Raw genomic sequence first — 21,204 nt, 5'->3', positions numbered from 1 at the left:
TCCCATTGACTCTTCTGGTTTATAATAGAGATGATATCTTATATATAGATTTTTGTTTCTTTCTGAGATTAATTAACTTTCAATAATATTAAAATGATATGGGGGTCTACTAGGAAATGACCTTTAAAGAGAAGGTAGAAGAAGAGATGTGGCTTCTTTTCCTCATGATTATCCCCAGATTGAGTTGAGATTATGCTCCACTAAATGCATAAAAGTTTTCAAGATGATTAATAAGATCAATTATGTCCTTTGACAGTTATTCATTTGCTGGTATGAATACATACCTTATAAGAAAAAGTAAGTAAAATGACAGGTGAACTTCAGATTTATGTTCAGACATGTGCGTGGTTGAAATGAAACGCCTGTAACAATTGTGGTGCATAAGATATCTACGAACACACATACTGTACATACTGCTGCCACAAAAGACGTGACTAAGAATCATGTTGATATCCATTTAAGAGCATTTCCATCCAATTAGACGGTTTCTCTCCAGCTCAGCCCTATTGGTTTGGCCAAATTACAGAAATGGTTGAAAAATGACGAGCCGCTCCTCTGAATCCATCTGTGGTAGCCAAGCAGACTCAGTTGTTTACTGGTTCCAGTGGGCTTAAGGGGACCAGAATCCAAATTGCAAGAATTTATGTGCTTCCCAAACAGCATTGTTGTTCTAACATGTTTCTGTTGCTCTTTCTCAAAATTTATAGCAATCTGTATATCAATGTGACATCCTGTACGCCTTCCTGTTGCGAAATGATGAATTCACTAATAACATGAAGTTCAAAACTTACCGTAACTCAGAAATAAAAATAATCACACTTAGGAAAATTTAAATTCCCTTTTATTTCATCATTCAAACTCTCCTTATGGTAAGGTGTAAACAGCAGGGACACTTCATCATGTTACATCAAATTACAAATATGCAAATGTTCTTAATGTTTCTCCCTGTTGACCTAACAGATGAGTGTACAAAATAACAGTGGCAGTGAAAAGCAACATAAAATCTGGGAAAACCAGAAAACACAAATGATGCACAGTACGTCTACAAACACGAGACATGATACACTGAAGTAACAGGCAACGTCACGTACAGTACAGAAGTCACATAAAATGACAAGGAAGATTGGGCGGCTGTAGACATAGTCAAGAGTGGTTTGTAACATTTTCACTCATGTTATATAGATAAAGAACATAAAATAAATGTACATGGGTTATAATAATTTAGAATTTAAAATGGAACCCAAAATAGTGCTTGTTTTTTATAATTATATTTATCCAAAATAATGGTATTTACCATTCACAGTTGTTATGTAATTAACAAGGGGATAAATAAACGATCCTCATATTTCCCCAAAAAGTGCAAAGCATAAACCAGTTACCATACCAGTACAATTATGGTTGTTAGCCACAGTGCTAATCTAATGTATGAGTCTCACAGAAAGACATGAGATTTTTCTGAGTAGACCATTTAAAATATTTGTAACTGACATGGTACAGTAGAGGATTTCAGTGTTTTTGCATATTTACAATATTTCTGTGGCTTACAATTACCACTGTTGGAATGAACAGCCAAGCCATCAATTTCTATGAGGTATGATTTGTTAGTGGAGCGCTTTCATTCTTAAATAAAATTACCACAAAACCTGTTCGATAAGCTTTTAAATAGTTGCCTGATTTGAGCACTACATTAATACTGAAGGCACGTGTTTAAAATGAAAAGGGGATATTCCTAAAGCTTATCAGTATAAAATAAAGGATCCTTTAGAAAGGAGAGATTTTGTTTCTCCTATCTGAATATGACATATTTCATCATTTATCAGCTTCACTTTAGTATTTTACTATTCATCTGCAAGATAAAGTAGATAAATTAGTAAATAAATAAATAATCTCTGTAGGTTCACCATACAGGCAAAAGTAGGGACAAATAGCTTAAAACCATATACAAACCAAACGCTTCCTCAGTGCTTACACAAAACATAATTCCACATAGTGCTGAAACATTTACAGTACACCTCTGAACGTTTTCCTGTCCCTATCAGACCAGCCTGACATACACACGTCCTGTATCCAGGTCAGGGCACTGTAACATATACAGTAACTTCACTGTAAAACTTACACCTGTCCTTTAAATCACACTAAACAACAATCTTTTATTGTTGTCTAATGTTATTTAATGATTTTTGAGTCTCTTTTTGTTTTTTTCTGTACCTATAAAGTTAAAGTGCATCAACACAGCCAGAACAGAGCTATGTTAATTCTTACTGCTGGTTGGGTGCACTCAAGTTGATGGTTTGGCTTTTCCCTGGTCTTCCACCTTTTTAATGGCTGCCTGAATCTTTGCCTGGTCTCCTAAAAGCTGCCGAGGTTTCACAGGCTTAAGGTTTTCATCCAATTCAAGCAGCACTGGTATCCCTGTGGGTAACGTCACGGCGGCTATATCTTCGTCCGATACACCTGTTGAAAATGAGAATAGTAATATTAAAATCATGCTTGACAAACTAGCTACAACCAGTCTTGATGACAGTTGACTTTCATTTTATATTAGTACAATATGACAAAGTTGATGTAGGAAAGCTGTGATTATTACGAAATGATTAACAAAAATACACTTCAAGCGTTTATATATCCTGCGCTGCATAATATTATGTAGCAGTCAATATATATTAAGTTAAGGAGTGGCCTGCAACACATGGAGCTCCTCAAAGCTTACGAGCGTGATGAAAGGTCAATGTGGACTTCATAGCCACAGTCAAATGTAACATAAACTCAGTGGCCTTTTGCACAAGTTCAACTTTCCATTTCTGGAACTGAAATATGTCCCTCCAAGCTGACGACTAGAAACAACAACCTGTAGAGTCCAGGAGCTGCTACTGAATTCAACTGAATGCATTCACCCCACAAAGACAAATGCTGACAGAGCACTGTTTATAATAGCCTCATGTGATACAGCAGCATACCTTCCAGGTGTTTCAGCAGGGCCCTGCAGCTGTTTCCATGAGCAGCGATGAGCACAGTCTTGCCTTTCTTTATCTCTGGCACCACATTACTTTCCCAGTATGGCAGCAGCCTGACCAACACTTCTTTCAGGCTCTCTGCTCGGGGAAGTTTCTCTTTTGGCACGTCACAAGTGGCATATCTGCGGTCATTGTAGATTTCCAGAAAGTAAGGGTGGGATTCGTCAATCGGAGGTGGAGTGATGTCATAGCTCCTTCTCCACAACTTCACCTTTTCCTCTCCATGTTGGAGAGCCATCTCTGCCCGGTTCAAGCCAATTAGAGCACCATAGTGTCGCTCATTGAGTCTCCAGGACTTCATCACAGGGACCCACTCCTGGTGCATGGCCTCCAGCACCAGCCAGGCCGTATGGACGGAGCGGCTGAGTATGGAGGTGAACACTATGTCAAACTCGTAGCCCAGCTTCTTCAGGAGCCTGCCACAGTCCTGGGCCTCCTTCACCCCATCCTCGCTAAGCTTCTGGTCAACCCAGCTGCAGAAACGGTTTTCTTTGTTCCAGGCCCCCTCCCCATGCCTCAGCAGAAAGAGTTTGTAGGTGGACATCTGCACACCGGCAGCAGCAACCTGCACATATTCAGAAAGCAGACATGAAGAGTAAAGATATAGTAGAAGAGGAAATATTACACTCATTTAAATAGAATAGCACTGGTCTCAAGCCTACAATGTAAAGCTTCAGAAAGTCACAGCACAGGTCTCAAAAGGTCTGTGTATTTGATCTGTGCTCAGGAGCAGAGACTCTATGTAGGCAGTGCCAGTAAAACGTTAGGGGTTGTCTTAAATATGTGACAGGGTAAAGCACGGGGTGTAAAAGTAGTCAACTATAGCAGTTACTTCCATTTGCTAGCCTTATTCATAGTACAGACACCAAATGGCAAATAATGTTAGCTAGCTAACTTGCTGTCTGCAAACGTTTTACTGGATACAGCTGAGAAGCTTTTAAAGCTAGTCTGAAAGGATGGATGAACGTGTTGTCATTTGACTGTTAGTACTGCAAATATGGCTGCTCAGTCCGAGCTAAAGGCGGTCCATATCAGAGCCTCCCCCTCCAAAGTATCATAATATTGTGAAAATGTCGTCTTACCCTGTGTGGGTTTTAATCCAGCCTGTATGTAACTGCCGCAGCCGTTGGTGTTGACAGTATTTTTGGCAGGACATGAGCGTTCCAGGGAATGTAGATGATTGACGTTCCGGTCGTCCAATCGGAGTGGAGAACCTCACATGTGGGCGGTACCTTTGTCAAACGTTATGTCCATAATTGGGAGAAGTAGTAACGGCCAGGCACGTTCGCCGTGGAGGAAGAAGGAGGGGGCAGGAGCCGTTGACCGTGCATTAAACGTTGATGTATGAGAGTACAGTTGGCTAGCAAATCTAGCTGATGACGTTTTCTAATATGGACGTTGTAGTTTACAGTTCAGAGAAGATTTATGTCGTTTTGTAGGAAGGCACAGCAGTTTGACACAACTTTATCTAGAGGAGTTTATGTATGATTTTATAACTTACCCGCCTAAAATGATGCAGGTGTCTGTGGAAACATTAAAAGAACGAAAATAATCGTATAGTTTCAGAAAGAGGTGCTGCTGTTCCCACGTAATGTACAGTAAGGTTACTTCAGCCAGGGAGAATCATATGACCTGACTATTGTCTGTATGTTGAAACCTGACTTTTTGAATGTTGCATAATTTTACACACACACACACACACACACACACACACACACACACACACACACACTATTTGTCACTTAGGAGGACATTGCATTTACTTAACTACATTAATATCTTGGAGACTCAGCTTTAAGGATATGCTAACAATTTTTCAAGTCTGTCTTAAAACAACAGTCAGGTGCCCATATGAACACTGTAATCATTCATCCTGTTCTCACTGGCTATTAAAAGATCCCCTTTAAATGTACTTTCAGTGTAAGTGATGGCAGCCAAAAATGCATTTAAAAGTTTATCTGAAGCTTATATGAGGCTTCAGCAGTCTGAGTTAGTCATATCAAGTGAATATCTGCCACATTTACAGTCTGTTTAGCATCAAATTCCCTCTTTATGTTCCCCTGTTGAGCTGCAGTGGCAGTATAGTAACAAAATTAGGGAATTTGGCACTAAAAAAGACTGTAATATTGAAAGATATCTAATTGATTTGAGTAATTTGGACCGTTGAAGCTTCATATTAGCTTCAGGTAAACTTTTAAATACATTTTTGCACAGAAGGAGGCGTGTGGATTTTGGCCCCCATCACTTAAGAAGGGATCTTCTAATGGCCAGTATGAACAGAGGGAATGATTATGGCAAGAAAAACCTATTTTAATGTTCATTTGGGCACCAGACCATTGTTTTAATACAGACTTGGAAAAACTTTGAACACATTCTTTAACTCTAACATTAACCTTAACCATAAACCAAGTGTCAACCCCCCAAAATTTAATGGTTTATCTTGTAGGAACCAAATTTTTAGTCCCAAAATGGGAAGTGAGTCCCCACAGTAAGGTGACTGAGAACAAATATTGGGATCACGGGCAATATCAATGAAATTCTACATCACAGTATAGTATGGTATATATCAATATATAATACATTTTCTTGGAAATCAAACTAGAAACATTAAATAATCAGACCAGATGTGCCTTTTTTGACTAATCCACCAAGAAAATACCTGACAAATCACAGTGCTTCATCACATTGATGGAGAAATCATATAAAAATCCAATATTACCATAAAAGATTTGCCTATAATGGTTTAATACAAACCAAAATGTTAAAGGAAGAGCTACCAAAGTATAACCAGTATTGCAAAATCTCTGATAATAGACAATTTACATCATCTGATGGTATATTTTGCACCCGTACCATAACGTGATAAGTACAAATACACAAACAGTGCTGTCAAATACAAGTAACATTCCAGTTTAAGGCACAAAGGACCATTTTTTCTCTGAGCAATATCAATTACACTTTATTATTTGATACACAATTTATAACACTGCTACTTTGCATCATAACTTCTTAGTTTTTTCAAGGATGCTCACCTTGCTGTGACTCCATGAACAGTTGACCCCCAAAACTGGCTGCCCCTGGAATGTGTATTCATTCTCTTTATCAACCTAGCAGACACATTTCTTGTTGCAAAAAGCAAAAACACACAAAAATGTTATTGTATTTTATGTTTTTAGCTTAAGACAAAAGGCTATTATTCAAAAGATGTGTTTTGTAGGCAGTATGGGCATTGGGAAAATATATACATATATATAAATATATGTACAAATACATATTCATATATGTTGGAAAGTGTACCTTTCTGCATTCTTTCTCATTATTGTCTGTTGATTATTGTAACAGAGGTCAAAAAGCAAGCAAGTATCTTCACTACAGGTGATGTGGACAGCCAATAGTGGTGCTGTGTTCATGAACTCATATGGATCCTAAAAACTACAAAAGTAATACAGTGCTCCAACATATAAAATACATGTGTTTTCCATAATACATTATACATTATGTAAAAAACTATGTATTCCTTGAGAATTATTATACAGTTGATATACTCATTATTGGCATTTGCACAAACAGTTGAAACATGAACTGTGCCAGAATTTACACTTAGTTAAACTGGTCTTCATTTTCACTGTCACTAAAGTGAACAACAGTCACATGATTCAGTGGTTCCACCTGTTATGGAGCAGCAAATATCTTCACAAAGATATCCACCAAAACTCTACTACTGCCCAGCGTCAAACAGCTTCTTTCTGCCCTCCATACCAGACATGGCATCCACGTTCTTACGCCAGTCGGTCACTTCCTCTTTCTGTAGGGTAAAAATGTTAAAATTTTGTATCATTCTGACTAAAACACAAGTACTTGTAGTCATTTTGTACATTGCAAAGATTCTTACTTCCTTCACATTTTTCAAACAAATGAGACAAGTCTCAAGTTGTTTGAGTCTGCTTTCTACTTCCTTTAACGTCATTTAAACTATCTAGGTTTCACATCAGGGTTTCATTTTAGTCATCGTCTGAATCTGCTTTAATTATCCCACCATCTATCATATCTGCATATAGTGCATGCTCAAGAAATGTATATCTTTAGCTTCACTAGTGTTAAAATCCTGGATTTAGACTGTTACGACTAGTTTTCACAATGCTACTCTGATTTTGTCCAATGTATGCTTTCCTCAAAGTTTAAATCTACACCCTTAGCTAGTTTGTACACCAAAATCATGTAGACTACTTCTTTATAAATTGTAGTGATATGTTTTATCATTTGTGTAGTGTGTTATTTTTAATATATGTACCCACTGTTTCTTGGAAATGAGTGTTATACTGACTGGATGATCCCAGTTAAATAAAGAACATTGAATTGAAATGACACTTCATGCTGTTTGATAAACTGAAGATATGCATTACCTTCTCCTCCTCTTTCTTCACAGTCTTCAGGTTGGCCTTAAAGTCCACAGACTCTTTGACCTTCGAGCCCAGCAGAGCTCCAAGCATGGCGTCAGCAGACACCCTCACCCTCCTCAGGTTGGGTCTCTTCATCTTGCCCTTCAACTCAAAGATCTTCTGAGACAGATCCTGTATCTTTTTTTCCCCAACACAAATGACAAAGCCACATGCTTAATTGCAAAGCCATTCACTTAAAATGGTCCCAAATAAAATCATGAATATACAGTGTGCATCCCTAAAGTTTCACTTAACTCTATAATGATGAGTAATGAATATAACTTACCTCTGTGTCACTTTTGGACACTTTTAAAGCAATGTCGTACCGCTCCTCATCAACAACATCAATTTTCTGGTGTAGCTCTTTGCAAAGATTCTGTGGACAGAAGCCTTTAGTGTATGAGATTGACATTAAATACCAAATGACGGAGTTTTCTTTTCTTTTTTTTTTAAATGTAATTGGTCTGAAAATACAAGGATAATGTTTAGTTTTTACTGACACAGTAGGGAACAATGCACATAAACAGTGCAATATGTGTAGAGGTATAGTTTGTGTACAAAATATACCATAAATATGAATATATATAAACACATGCAGAATTTTTTGTATGATTTGTATGATCCACAGATTAATTGGAAGAATTTTCTAATGGTCCCAATTAAAAAGGTTTATTCTGGTTCACTGGGGAATTGTTCCTGAAAAGTTACAATGCTGTTGAGGTTTTCGAATGTCAGTTTTCAACACTTTGAGCACCACAAACAAAAATCTGTTCATCTTGATTATATTTGGGTGGCAGCAGAAGTCTATCACAAAACCTCTGAAAATAAAACCAAAACTAGTACCTTGCGGCTAAATGTCACTAGAGGTAGGTGGGGAATTGATTTGGGTGACATGTTTCAACAGTTATTATAGTTAATGTACACTTGCGGTGAAGCCACAACCACTAACATTTCCTCTCTGTGGATTAAAATGCTTAGTTCTTCAACATGATAAAAATACCTGTAGATCTTGCGTAGACAGGCCTGACATTTGGAGCGCTGGGACTCTCTCAGCAAGGATCCGCTCTCGTTCATCTTTTCTGACTTGCTTTTCATTGTCCAACATGGTCATGGCCTTCTTTAGCAGTTTGGTCTGGTACAGAACACATTATACAGAATTACACCTCAGTCAACAAGACAATGCATGATTTATAGCACTTAAACAACGTAAAATCTTTTTTTATAGCATTAATATCCAAGACAAATACACGGTTACAAATACCTTCAGGAACAGTCTGCGAGATGCAGAGATTTTTGGCTTTGGTTTCTGGAAAAGAAGATGGTGTATATTTCATTCAGATTTATGACAAAGAATTTGAAATATAGAAGAGTACAAAACTAATAGAGGTTAGTGTAAAATTTAGCACATCATTGAGTTAACTCATATTTCGCCAAAACAAACCTCATGACAGATGTTTCTGTTGTCATTCTGTTCATTCTTATATTTGTTCTCCCCATTCATGAAGATTTTACATACGGGGTTTCAAATAAAAGTTAGATTTCTACAGATTATTTGTGTTCTAATTCAACAAATATGAAAAATGACTATTTACAGCTTGAGTGAAATTTAAGCTAGGTTTCTTATAAAGTTGGATTTACTTCAAGTCTTATATAATTTAGTTATTTTAATTATGAAGTCATTTAATACCATGAATAGTCAAGACACTTTAACATATTTGTGTAGTTCACGTGCTGAATACCTATAGTCTAATCCTTCAACATAGTTAGAGAGAGAGTTTTTAGTCCCACAACTGATGTAATGAATTGTTGACTCAAAATAAATTTAAAATATGTATTCTGTCTTTGAAAGTAGAATCAACTCACCGCTGGTCTATATGTGTAGGAAGAAGGTGTCCATAAATCATAGAGGGAAAGAAAAAAGGTGTAGTTTGTTACATTTTTGGTATTTCACATGCCACATTTTAGTTTTGATGTGATAAAAGTTTAATGAGACTTACGCTTCAGACATGTTTGCAGTTCTCTGTGTCTCACTTTGTCAAATCTATCAGTATAAAAAGAAAATAACTGTCAGTTTTCATCAGTTCTGGTTTTGAAAGCACCGTTGGCTGCAGATTGATAGCAGCACACAATGTATGACTTTGTCTTAAGGTCAAACGTATGACTAGAAACATATTCTCAAACAAAGTCAAAAATAGTTATAGTTACTTGACAAGTATTCAAAAAATGAAATGTACATGTAAATCAAAGAGGGCAAATTCATGTTTGTTTGTTTTTTTTACATGTTTTATAAATGTACTTAAACGTACATGGCACTACTAGATTTTAGGCAATGGGAAAGGGTTGCAAAGTAAAACACAAATCAAATGAACATTGTGATATTTATAACTTATTTATAACTTCAACTTGGACTTCTGTTCAAGATTAAACCAGCTAATCTCAAATTTGAAGAAAAAAAACCTCTCCTCCCTGAATCACATGCAAAATTAGACATCTTTCATTTGGTAAAAACTAAAAACAAAGTCATGGCATTAACATAAATGCTGTTAGAAGAAAGAAAAAACTGCTTTTCTTTTTGAAACACTGACTGATGAATTTAAAGTAGCAAGATTTTCTCACAATTTGTCTCAAGATTATTGTAAAGAAAGCCTTCATTAACTGTTTGATCCCCTCATTCTCTGTGTTATTTCGTAATAAAAAAAAAGCCTTACCTTATACAGCAGGTAACAAATACTCACAGGCACCTTTTTCTGAGATGAGAAGGACAGAAAGAGGGTAGATATATAGATTTCAAGCGCTCATGTGAGTGGCTTACTAAAATAGACCCTCTGTCCTCACCATTCTTGCGCTGCATCTCTCACATCCCATATGTATGAGGTGTGAAAGTTCTTGCCGTAACTCTCCACTTGATGTTTTCTTAGTGCCTCCGTCTCCTCGTCTTGGAGAAAAGGGGGGTGATGTTTGTAGGAGCTGTAGTCCAATATTATGTGTGTGAAAGTGAAGAGTTGATCCTTCATACAACGCAAGGGGATTATTAGATTACACAGTGGAGAAAAACAACAGCAGAATTGGTTTCTTTTTATTGAGAGAACATTGTTTGTGCATCCCAAGTACATAAACCAAGTATCCATGTAATATACTCTCAGTGCAATAACTTCAACAAAGACTGCAATCATACTGGTTGGTTTTTAGCAATGTATATTTTAATAGCCAATTAATTTTGAATTTTGACATATCACAGCATATAACAGACTCTAGCAGTTAATTTACGAGGGACAAACAATAATTTCTCCACAGTCAACATACACTGTAGTTCCAGGATTGTCTGTGATGGTTTGAAAGGTTTTGCTGCCATCACAAGGTGGCAGAGGAGAACTGTGAGAATGAAACATGCTACTGCAAACAAGTACTGACTGTATCACTAACACACAGCTGTTAATGACAAAAAACAGTTCCTAAAAAATACTGAAATCTGTTTACGATAAACTTCTGTTTGCATACAGTATATATGTATGTATGTAATACAATGTGTAATTCATTTTTTTTCAGTTTTAAACACTTGAAGCCCACAATCCCTCTTTAAACAATCAGTTTGTTGCTTTTCCTTTATTTCTACAAATTACAAAAAACAAGACTATCCTGGTTTTAAAGGTTTTTGTCCAAACTACCATTTTTATATAATACACTGTAGATGAGATGAACAGTATATATGAAGTAATGTTAAGACTTCATCACGAGAAGATCTTTTAAACATGAATAATTAGTTTCTTCGTTAGTTTCCAGAGGCGTCGAACAGCTTCTTCCTGCCCTCCATACCGGACATAGCCTCCACGTTCTTACGCCAGTCAGTAACCTCCTCTTTCTGTTGGGAACATAACATAACAGTCAAGATAAAATACATAAAAAACACAATTTTATACAAAAGCTATATAATACTTCAATTTTAACCAGAAATAAGAGTTATCTGAAGCGAAAGCAAAAGTCAGGCGTACCTTCTCCTCTTCCTTCTTGACCGTTTTGAGGTTGGCCTTGAAGTCGATCGATTCCTTGTGTTTGGAGCCCAGCAGAACACTCAACATGGCTTCAGCAGAGATCTTCACTCTCCTCAGGGTCGGTTTCTTGAATTTACTCTGAAGCTCGATAATCTTCAGATTCATGTTCTCAATCTGGTTGGGGAATCATGTGATAGAAAGAACTGTGTGTTATACTAACGTGCACTGTTATTTAAGTCTTACAAGAAGAGGTAGGGGACACAGTTTAGATGATATTTCTCAATTTGTTTACAGTTTTCTTCCAATCAGTTCACTCTATAAAATGAAAAAGAACATGAAAAAATGCTAATTCCCAGACTCAAGGACACAACTGTTTAACTAATCAGATTCCTTCAGCAGCCCTTAAAAGCAGGGTAAACCAAAGGCATCTCTGGGATGAATTACTACTTTACAAAACAAATAATATTTTTTTAAAGATTAATAAATAAAATAAGCAAGGGAAGAGTTATAATTGCTACATTCACAGACTATTTTATTAAACTGTGGTTAGGAAGTTATCAATCTTTTAGTGGCAGTGAACACAATGATTACTCAATACTGGGCACAATTTATTATTGATTGTAAAATAGATTAAATCTATGACTCTCTGTGGTTTTGTGTTTTATAATCATTCTTTCAGTAACTCAGAACCAATTAGTAGACTGTAATTCACTGCCAGGCTGCCATCTTGGATCGAGCCACTTTACTGGCTCCAAGGTTCCCAAACTCATCTGTAAAATGCCATGAAGTGATCAGAAAAAGGTCAAGTTCTCACAGCCAGCAGACAATTCCAACTTTACTACCAGCTCAGTTTAAAACTCAGCTATAAACTGTGTTGAACTTTAAAATATTTGGGGGCAATAATCTGTCCTATATAACAAATTTAGAAGGGTGTATCTTCCAAGAACAACAAGCTTTATGTGCAAGTTTTGTTTTTTCTTGTTATTCTCACTGCAGCCACTTGGGGGCGTTGTTTATTAATTTTTAGCTCCTTTGAGTTGGGACCTTTGTCTTAATAGTAGAGACACTATTCAGACAAGATGCAGTGATTTTTAAAAACATTTCAACATGCATCTTTTTTTTCTTGCTATTCATTCTTGAGTAACTCACCTCCTTGTCATTTTTGGACACCTTGAGGCCAATATCATACCTCTCCTCATCAACAACATCAATCTTGCGGTGCAACTCTTTGCATAGATCCTGTGGAAGAGTAAGACACCCTCTAGTGGTATTAGAATATAACATGAACTCCACAAGAGAGAGCTGAGATTTTATGCATGGAAATAACTGAATTAGATGAAACACCTGAAGCTCTTGCAAAGACAGACCAGACATTGTAAGAGGAGGAACTCTCTCTGACAGAGACACTTCTCTGTCCTTTATCTTCTGCTCATTCTCCTCCTCCAGCATCTGAGCAGCAACTGCCAACATCCTGATCTAAGGAAACATTCAAAGTAGACGAAAAATCCTTTTTGTTTAAATTTTGTGATCTGTGGAGCAGTCAGAGCAAGGAAAATCTGGCTTAAGTCAATTTAAGTATCAGAATTTTAATAATTATGTTAAACCTGACCGTGAGTATACTTAACACATCCTTTTAACAACATTCAATACAACACACATATATATATATATATATATATATATATATATATATATATATATATATATAACATTTAATATAACATTTGTGTGCAACATATGTTTAATGCAATTTACGCACTACTTTATGGGGTATGTTGGCAAAGTGTTTGCCACACATCTTTGTTTGCTAAGCTTACAATCGTTGTTTTTCTTCAGGGTTTTTAGGAGTATACAATTAAACGCACGCTGACATTCTCATACAGTATTCTTCATAATAAATAGAGCAAAAGATCTCAAATAACGAAACACTTACCTTCAACCCCAGCTTTCGAGAGGAGGAGATCTTTGATTTCCTCTAGAATTCACAGATTTAAAAAAAATCGTTTAATATACTCTGTATATACAGTATACTACATATTGTAGAGCACTTTACATTACATTTGCAAACATTTTTTATATGGGATTAATCAACAAATAGAAGATTGAAAAAAGGGCTTATGAAAATGTCATAATAGGGTACTTACTGGTCTGTTGGAGCATCAACAAGAGAGAAAAAATACGTGTGAAAATTACAAAATGAATATCAATACATAGTTATACTTTGATGAACACATTAAATTAAACCAAAAGTGATAATACTCACGCGTCAGCCATGATTGTCTTAAATTCTCACACTGGAATAAGCAAAGTAAAAACAGGAAAATTCTTAATTCTTCTTAATCCTTTTTTTTTTTTTTACCATCACACACTTAATTGCAAAAAGAATAAGTTCCTTAACCTTTAAGACCTGCTCAATTGAGGTATATGCTAAAGATTGATGATCTTTATGACCTCCCGTGTCAAAGTATTTCACCTACTCCAAACATTCATAGCCCCATTAAAGCTGCTGCACCAAGTTATTTATTGTTCAGTCACCTAACGTTTCCCCTGGTGCAGTAAAGAGGATCTTAAAAGTTGTGTATATCCCTTATGACAGATTGGAATATTATATGAGCCAAAGGAGTAATTCTGCACTAATTCACTTTTTTATTACATTACATTTACTTTATTTTATTGTGATCACGCTTTAGTTACATGTAATCACTAAAAATATAGATAGAATATTTGTTTTTGTTTTTCATGTGGAATTAAAATAGAACAAAGAACTTATGCATGCTGTCTTCTTCACTTGTAATTAGAGAAGATTTATTGGGAACAACATTTTGGTACACAAAACGTTGCCGAAATGTTGTTAAACTTATTAAAATGAAAATTCATGAAAATAAATTGTAATCACAACTTCAAATACATATCACAACCAAATTAAATAATAGTGTAGACATTAGTTTGCAGTTTGATCTGCATGCATTTTCGCAGGATGAACCTTTCTAAAATACTAAGAGCAAAATAACAATAAAAACACATGCAAAATATTAAAGTGCTGAGTCAGTGGATGTGTTAACATAACTCACAAGAGTCTCCGCATAGGTGACAAAAAAGGTGAATGGCCAGATAATCCACAGGCATGTAAGCTGACAATGTTCAACTTGCTGTTAATGTTAGTCACAATAACTGACCAATAAAACAACAAATAAGCAAAGACAAAACGCTACTCCTTGAGATAGAGATTTTACACATTCAAACCTAACAGTTTGTAGTTGTTCAAACATGCATGTTTTTCACCACCATACCAACTTTACTCTAATACACAAGTATTTGAAAATGATCAACCCCGTACCTTAATGAAACTGGACAGTTCCTTCAAATGCACCTCCAAACTAAAGAAAAGTGTGTGTCAGGGAGGAAGCAGGGACTTTCTGAGAGACGATGGAGAAAAATCAGATTTATAGTGTCTGTGCCAAATGTGAATGGCTCACTAAAATAGACTCCAGTCTGTGCTACTGCTACTGTCCCTCCACCAACAGTGACATTTACTGTTGCACATAGCATCACCGCAATATTCAGACAGGAAAGGGGGCAATAAAACTTCATTTATGGGCTCAAACTTTCAGGTATCTTACATGGTTTTGACAACACCTGTTGGTGGAAGTGACCGTGAGTGTTTAAAAAGGTGACTACGCTCATGCTGGGTCAGTGTCACACATTAACATTTGCCCACGGTCAGCGTGTTGGACTTTAGATAAGATTTTAAAGGAGTCAAACAGAAGGCAGATATACAACTAGAGTGTTGGTGTTTACTTATTCTGCACCTTTATTTATAGAATAAACAGCACCGTCCACATGTGGATCTGGACTACCTTAAGCTGTCCATCTATAGGCATCTAAAAGTACCATCAGCGGAGCCTGAAAAGGTTTTCAATACCTATTCTCTTATCTGGGTTTGTATTGATGTTTTCCATTTAATGAAAAAGGCAATGGCAGTGTTGTGGTGATTGGGACGCCACAATTGGATGTCTATTCGGCTGCAGTTTAGAAAAGGATTGCCTTTATGTTCTTGTGTCAGTTGGAATGGATTTTATACTTTTCACCACCACATTATTTTTACTAAATAAGTAGTATAATGTCCAGTGCACGCCCACTCTCCTCAGGACCACCACTGAACTGTTAATACGTCACTATTCATGCACGTGTGTATGATGCAAGTTTTGTTCCCTGATAAAGCATCATGGCACCACCTTGGAGGAAAGAACAAAGTCAGAGGTTACTCTGGTTTTATTTAGGGGAGCAGAGGAACAAGGACAGGTGCTAGTCAGGACTTGATGGTTTGTAAACTGAGCCAGCCGCAATTCAATCTGCGTCATTGTTGTAACAGGGAGTCAAATGTTCAGTCGAGCGAAGGACTGTGACTCATGCCCTCACATAAGGATAGGTAGGCAACGAACAGTTAAACAGGAATAGTCAAGTACCCAAAGTCAAATACTACACTTGGATTACTCTTAGTATTTGCCTCAATGTAGTAATTCTGCAAATATTGTGCCTTCATAAAGTTTGGGGACTCTCAAGAGACGTATTAAAAAAAGTGGTCCAAATTAAGCTTTAGAGGCTGAGCTAGCTTTACTTTTAATATGATTTAATTTAATATGGATCAACCTCCAGGAATGCTGGACCCTACATTTCCCGTCATGCAGCCAATAGTATCTTTAATTCGAACACTCCTCCACACCAGCAGGAACACAGGTTTCTGTGAAGAATATGCGGTGACCAAACCCAAGCCGAAATAACCCTAACATCATCAGAGGTTATTTGACTTGTCAAACCTCTTCCAGAGCCACAGAAGACATTATACAACTGTCATCAGAGCCTGAGTACTCTTCACAAGTAATAAAGTGGCCTTAATGTGTAAAATTAGATGAGTTCCCCCCGTGATATACTTTGTTTATCATTATTCATCATATTGGATGCACTGACAAGAGTTAATAATTACAGAAAACTCTAGTTTGCAAATACTTCTCTGCTGGGACTGGAAAGAGCAGCAAAAAAGTCCTCAATAGTGTACCCAGGTTTAGAGGTTTGTAGCCTCATTCAGCCCGTGGTACTCAGAGGTGCTTTGGATAAAAGCATCTATTTAATGGAATCCTTTTTAAACATAATGCAGGGTGCAAAATTAACTATTTTATCCGCTGGCCAAATGGCTGGTGAATGTCAATTTTACCAGCCACTCAGTAGATTGCCGTTGTTTTTTTGGCTGGTGAGTGAAGCCACTTGCGTATTTTGCCAACATTTGGCTGGAGGCTGGTGCTAATTTTGTGTCCTGCATAATGGGATAATGAAGTTTATTAATAGTTTTTATTATTATGGCTGCAAATAATGCTTTTTTTCATTATGGATTAATCTGCTGATAATTGTCTTGTTTCATAAATTAATAGTTTGGTCTAGAAAATATTTTTAAAAACTGTGAAAAATACCCATCACAAATTCCCAATGTGACATGTTCAAATTTCTGTCCAACCTGAAGTCCTAAACCCAAATATATTCACTTTAATATCAAATAAGACAAAGAATATCAGCAAATCTTAACATGTGAGAAGCTGGAACCATCACATTTTTGGTATTTTTGCATGAAAAATGAACAGTTAAGGTCAAAATTGTCACTAGTGAATTTTCTCGATCAATTAATTGACTAATCTCAATATATATATGATTCATTTATGCATTACAGGTACAAAACAAAATCCAAGGTGTCAAAATGAAAACACATGTTTCCAACATGGTCTCAATTATTGCCACTAATAATTATTATTTTTAGTGAGGATTGCGGATGTGTGCTCTGGTTGCTCTTGTTGTTTTTAGTGTGTTTATTGCAGCCCTGAACCTGCGACCTCTTATTTTTGGACATTCACCGTTCTTAATGTGAATGTTACGTCTGCTTTGATTTACAAAGATGATTTAACATCTTCTCAGCTGCTGCTGTTGGCAAGAGCCGAGTCCTGGAACTATTACCACCATCTGGCTGATGTTATGTCCCAGTCGAGTGTTAAAAAGTAGCTCCAATGATAAAGTAGATGTTGAAAATAAAAGCTCAGCATCAGTTTTTTTTATTTATTATCGTCACATAAACTTTTCTCTTTTCCAAGAACATCAAGAAACAGCACATCACCACATTCTTAGCTGTGGTGAAATTGTAGACAAAATTTTCCGGGTGTCAACACCACAAAAACACAACACAGTACAACTCATTTAAATGCAAAATATATACAAATCCATCCGTTTGAATATGAATATTTTTGCATATTGCAAATATGAAGTCTATAAACACACACTCACACATACACTGTGGGTTTGCTAGTTGTGTGTCGTAACATTAACCTAATTTTTCTCTAGTTTCTCTTTCACTACAATTACATTAGATCTATTAAAGCAGTTTAAAATGTCCATGAATACAAATCTACTGTCCGGCATCAAACAGCTTCTTCCTGCCCTCCATACCAGACATGGCCTCCACGTTCTTACGCCAGTCAGTCACTTCCTCTTTCTGTTTATAATAAGAAAATATTGCTTAGAAATTTTGTATTTTCACAAATAACCCTAAAATAACACAAGCAATACTACAGAATCGTGCTGTAGTTCATCTTATAACCAAGAAATCAACCTAGCCTGGCATCATCTTGAAAAACTTACCTTCTCTTCCTCCTTCTTCACAGTCTTCAGGTTGGCCTTGAAGTCCACAGACTCTTTGACCTTCGAGCCCAGCAGAGCGCCCAACATGGCGTCAGCTGAGATCTTCACCCTCTTGAGAGCAGGTCGCTTCATCTTACCCTTCAGCTCAGTGATTTTAAGAGACAAATTTTCGATCTGCAGGAAACAATTGATCAGTATGCAGTTGTGCCCTGCCAGTTTAAAAAAACATCCCACTCGATCAAAATCAAAATTAGTTTAAAAAATAATTAAAACCACATTCAGTAAAACAATCAACCCTAAATGCTAGTGGTAAATAAAAAGAAACACAATTTCTATAATGTTGCTTCTGCTTTTTGCAAAGCGTGCTTAAAGGTTCATGTTTGATCATTAAACAATAAATAATAAACACAATAATCCATAAACTACAGACAGATTTAAATCCACATGTACATCAAATGAATATGAATGAACACAAACCTCCTTGTTATTCTTCGCCACCTTGGATTCAATGTCGTAACGCTCTTCATCTACCACATCAATTTTATGGTGCAGTTCTCTGCACAGAGCCTACAGGCAGAAACAACCATATAAAATTCATGGAAACAAACTCACAAGAAGCCTTCAGTCTCCTGGCTTGTTGCTTAGTTACAGATCTCAATTAAATTTTTATTTTTTTAAATTTTTTTAAAATTATTTTCCATTTCATTAAACTGTAGATACTATAAGTAATGCAGTCCACACATTTCATCATTCCACCCAAGATAAAAGGTGACCAAAAATCATAGAAAGTTCGTCCACATTTTTTGTTTTCCAATGACAATTTCTCTAGGGGAAGAAAATATTTGATCAAGAAATAAATTAAAAGTTGGAGCAGTCTCGTCTTTCCAACACAACAAAATACTTTTTTTTTTGCAAAATAAGTAATGGTGATAAGTGTTCTTATTTTTAATTTATCTAAGTTCTGAATTGGAGTGAACAATGGAGCACTAAATTATTTATGAAACATTACACTAAGTGACTAAGTGTCTTTTATTCGAGTCATGTGTTGATAGTTCTCATTATTACTGGTTGCTTGCCACATAATTAATATTTGAATTAATGATTGTTTTACTGGTATAAGTTCTTAGAGACTGGTAGGTGTGAGCTAAATACCTGAAATATAAAATATAGACGACAAAGGCATTTGAACATTCTGTATGCGCTGCTTCAGAGGGAAGCTTCGGTAGGGAGCATTTGAACCATGTTTCATTGTAGTATGATGGGTGGTTCATGCAGTGACCCGCACATACCTGAAGTTCCTGCATGGACAAACCAGACAGCTGAAGTGAAGGGACTCTCTCACTCAAAGTAGCTTCTCTCTCCTGCTTCTTGTCCTTCTTCTCTTTCTCCAACATCACAGCTGCTGTTTTCAGCAGTTTAGTCTGAAATTAGCAATAAAATGAGAATTATTAACATTAGCACAGTCATTGTTATTTTGTGGATTTATAAGAAATGTCATGAAATTGAATTTGCAGTAAATTATTATTGGTCAGATTTTATTGTAGTAAAGATAGAAAAGACAAAACCTTAAGAGCCAGTCTGCGAGACGCAGAGATCTTTGATTTTTTCTACACAAAAAAGAAGTGGACAAACATTTTATGAAACAACAGTTACAGTACATAAAGGTTTCTAAATAAAGATTCTTTAAATACACACTAATAATATGAGGAACTTACTGGTCTATGGTGGACATTGAGACATGGAAAAGGTAAAGCAATAAAAGTCAGTATTGACATGATAAAGATCTGAAGAACTACCATGACTTTAGAAATGTTGATTTACATAATAAAAATCATAACTTACGCCTCAGACATATTTTGAAGCCTTTTGTCTGTGAAGAATAAAATAATTTAAACTAAAATTAGAAAAAATACATCATCCAGTGGAGCAGTTCACTTCATGCATACAGCACCATTATCAATATTTTTTGTGGTTAACATTGATATTTTAGAAACACTGTCAACTAATATAAATAACTAATATTTCACTTTTCTGTGTATTATGAACCAGTATCTTTTTGTACTACAGTACACACTGTTGATCTGCCTCTTGTTAAGTGAGCCAAGAGATCCGAGTCATCTGGACCTTGGTATGGTGACATACCAACATTAAGCTGTTAAATTAGCAATACCACAGGCTTGAGTGCTGCACATTGTTTGAATAATCTTTTTTTAATCCCAATCGGAGTCTCTTCACTTTCAAGGCAGCCAGTTCAGAACTAAAATCAGAATTAATTATTCTCAAATATCATGAATATACAGTACCAGTCAAAATTAACTTGAATGAGAAAGTGTATCCAAATATTTGACTAGTACTGTATGTAACAAAACTCAAGTGGTTTAGCTTTGGAATAAATCATCTTCTCATTAACATTTGTTAAAATAGTTAAAATGTAAATGTTTACTACTAGTTAGTAAAACTGACTGAACTGTACATCACTATGTGAATTACTTGATTAGTTAATTTAAACGTTAAATTAGTAAATTTAATGTGACTTCACATTGAAAACATACCTTTTGTTACTAGGTAAGAAGTTGTAATTGTCATATTTTTGCCTCTTTACATCTAATATTTGGTCCAACTTCAATGAAAGTAAATTTTAGAATAAATCTGCAAGTTTATGTTTTTCTATCAGGTCTGTATGTGTCACTATCTATCTGATAAGGCACCTGCTACTAATTCAATTATTCTACATAAATGCAACAGGTGAAAAGTGTCTTAAATATCCTTAAACCACACTAGCCGCCACCATTCACACTCTTACAAGAAAAGTCAACATACCTTTTTTTATCCCTGCAGAAACCCTGGTGAGGTGAGCAGTGGCAGTCTCTAAATGACAAGAGGAAACCTCAAGTCACATTTATTGGCTCCTATTTCCTTCTGTGAGTGGCTAACCAAAATAGACTCCTTTGTCCTGACCGCCAGTATAATGTATATCACTACACCTCTACATCCCCCAACACCAGGTTTACCACTATATTTCCATTTGCTCAGTACGAGGAGTACAGGATGTACGGGCAGTAATTACTCCAGTAATCTAGTAAA

General features: G+C 36.1%; 4 protein-coding genes across 6 annotated transcripts; all 4 read right to left on the bottom strand.

The window, feature by feature from the left end:
- Positions 1-824: 824 nt before the first annotated feature.
- On the bottom strand, positions 825-4,250 carry bpgm (2,3-bisphosphoglycerate mutase). Of its 3 annotated transcripts, none has more exons than XM_067590239.1 (3): positions 4,097-4,250; positions 2,958-3,579; positions 825-2,454 (listed from the first exon to the last, which is right to left on the bottom strand). In XM_067590239.1, the coding sequence occupies exons 2-3, from the start codon at positions 3,556-3,558 to the stop codon at positions 2,279-2,281; spliced, it is 777 nt and encodes a 258-aa protein (XP_067446340.1). In that variant the 5' UTR covers positions 3,559-3,579; positions 4,097-4,250; the 3' UTR covers positions 825-2,278. The 3 variants fall into 3 exon arrangements, with proteins under 3 accessions (XP_067446340.1, XP_067446341.1, XP_067446338.1); XM_067590240.1 differs by lacking the exon at positions 4,097-4,250 and adding an exon at positions 3,677-3,927; XM_067590237.1 differs by lacking the exon at positions 4,097-4,250 and having other exon boundaries at positions 2,958-3,670.
- Positions 4,251-5,358: 1,108 nt separating this feature from the next.
- Positions 5,359-10,407, bottom strand: LOC137183293 (troponin I, slow skeletal muscle-like). Its single transcript, XM_067590235.1, has 5 exons — positions 8,715-10,407; positions 8,454-8,585; positions 7,740-7,829; positions 7,418-7,591; positions 5,359-6,819 (listed from the first exon to the last, which is right to left on the bottom strand). The coding sequence occupies exons 2-5, from the start codon at positions 8,562-8,564 to the stop codon at positions 6,733-6,735; spliced, it is 462 nt and encodes a 153-aa protein (XP_067446336.1). The 5' UTR covers positions 8,565-8,585; positions 8,715-10,407; the 3' UTR covers positions 5,359-6,732.
- A 101-nt stretch (positions 10,408-10,508) lies between these two features.
- Positions 10,509-14,843, bottom strand: LOC137183291 (troponin I, slow skeletal muscle-like). The gene is made up of 7 exons (XM_067590233.1): positions 14,780-14,843; positions 13,702-13,736; positions 13,376-13,417; positions 12,787-12,918; positions 12,592-12,681; positions 11,443-11,616; positions 10,509-11,312 (listed from the first exon to the last, which is right to left on the bottom strand). Exons 4-7 carry the CDS (start codon positions 12,910-12,912, stop codon positions 11,223-11,225), a joined length of 480 nt encoding a protein of 159 aa, XP_067446334.1. The 5' UTR covers positions 12,913-12,918; positions 13,376-13,417; positions 13,702-13,736; positions 14,780-14,843; the 3' UTR covers positions 10,509-11,222.
- tnni4b.2 (troponin I4b, tandem duplicate 2) lies at positions 13,706-21,189 on the bottom strand. The gene is made up of 8 exons (XM_067590236.1): positions 20,941-21,189; positions 19,959-19,990; positions 19,686-19,727; positions 19,410-19,541; positions 18,598-18,687; positions 18,121-18,294; positions 14,780-17,974; positions 13,706-13,736 (listed from the first exon to the last, which is right to left on the bottom strand). Exons 4-7 carry the CDS (start codon positions 19,512-19,514, stop codon positions 17,888-17,890), a joined length of 456 nt encoding a protein of 151 aa, XP_067446337.1. The 5' UTR covers positions 19,515-19,541; positions 19,686-19,727; positions 19,959-19,990; positions 20,941-21,189; the 3' UTR covers positions 13,706-13,736; positions 14,780-17,887.
- Positions 21,190-21,204: the final 15 nt, after the last annotated feature.

Source organism: Thunnus thynnus, chromosome 5 (genome assembly GCF_963924715.1).
Source record: "Thunnus thynnus chromosome 5, fThuThy2.1, whole genome shotgun sequence".
Lineage (NCBI taxonomy): Eukaryota > Metazoa > Chordata > Actinopteri > Scombriformes > Scombridae > Thunnus > Thunnus thynnus.
The sequence above is the reverse complement of the archived record's forward strand: the minus strand, read 5'-3'. Positions and strand labels throughout refer to the sequence as shown.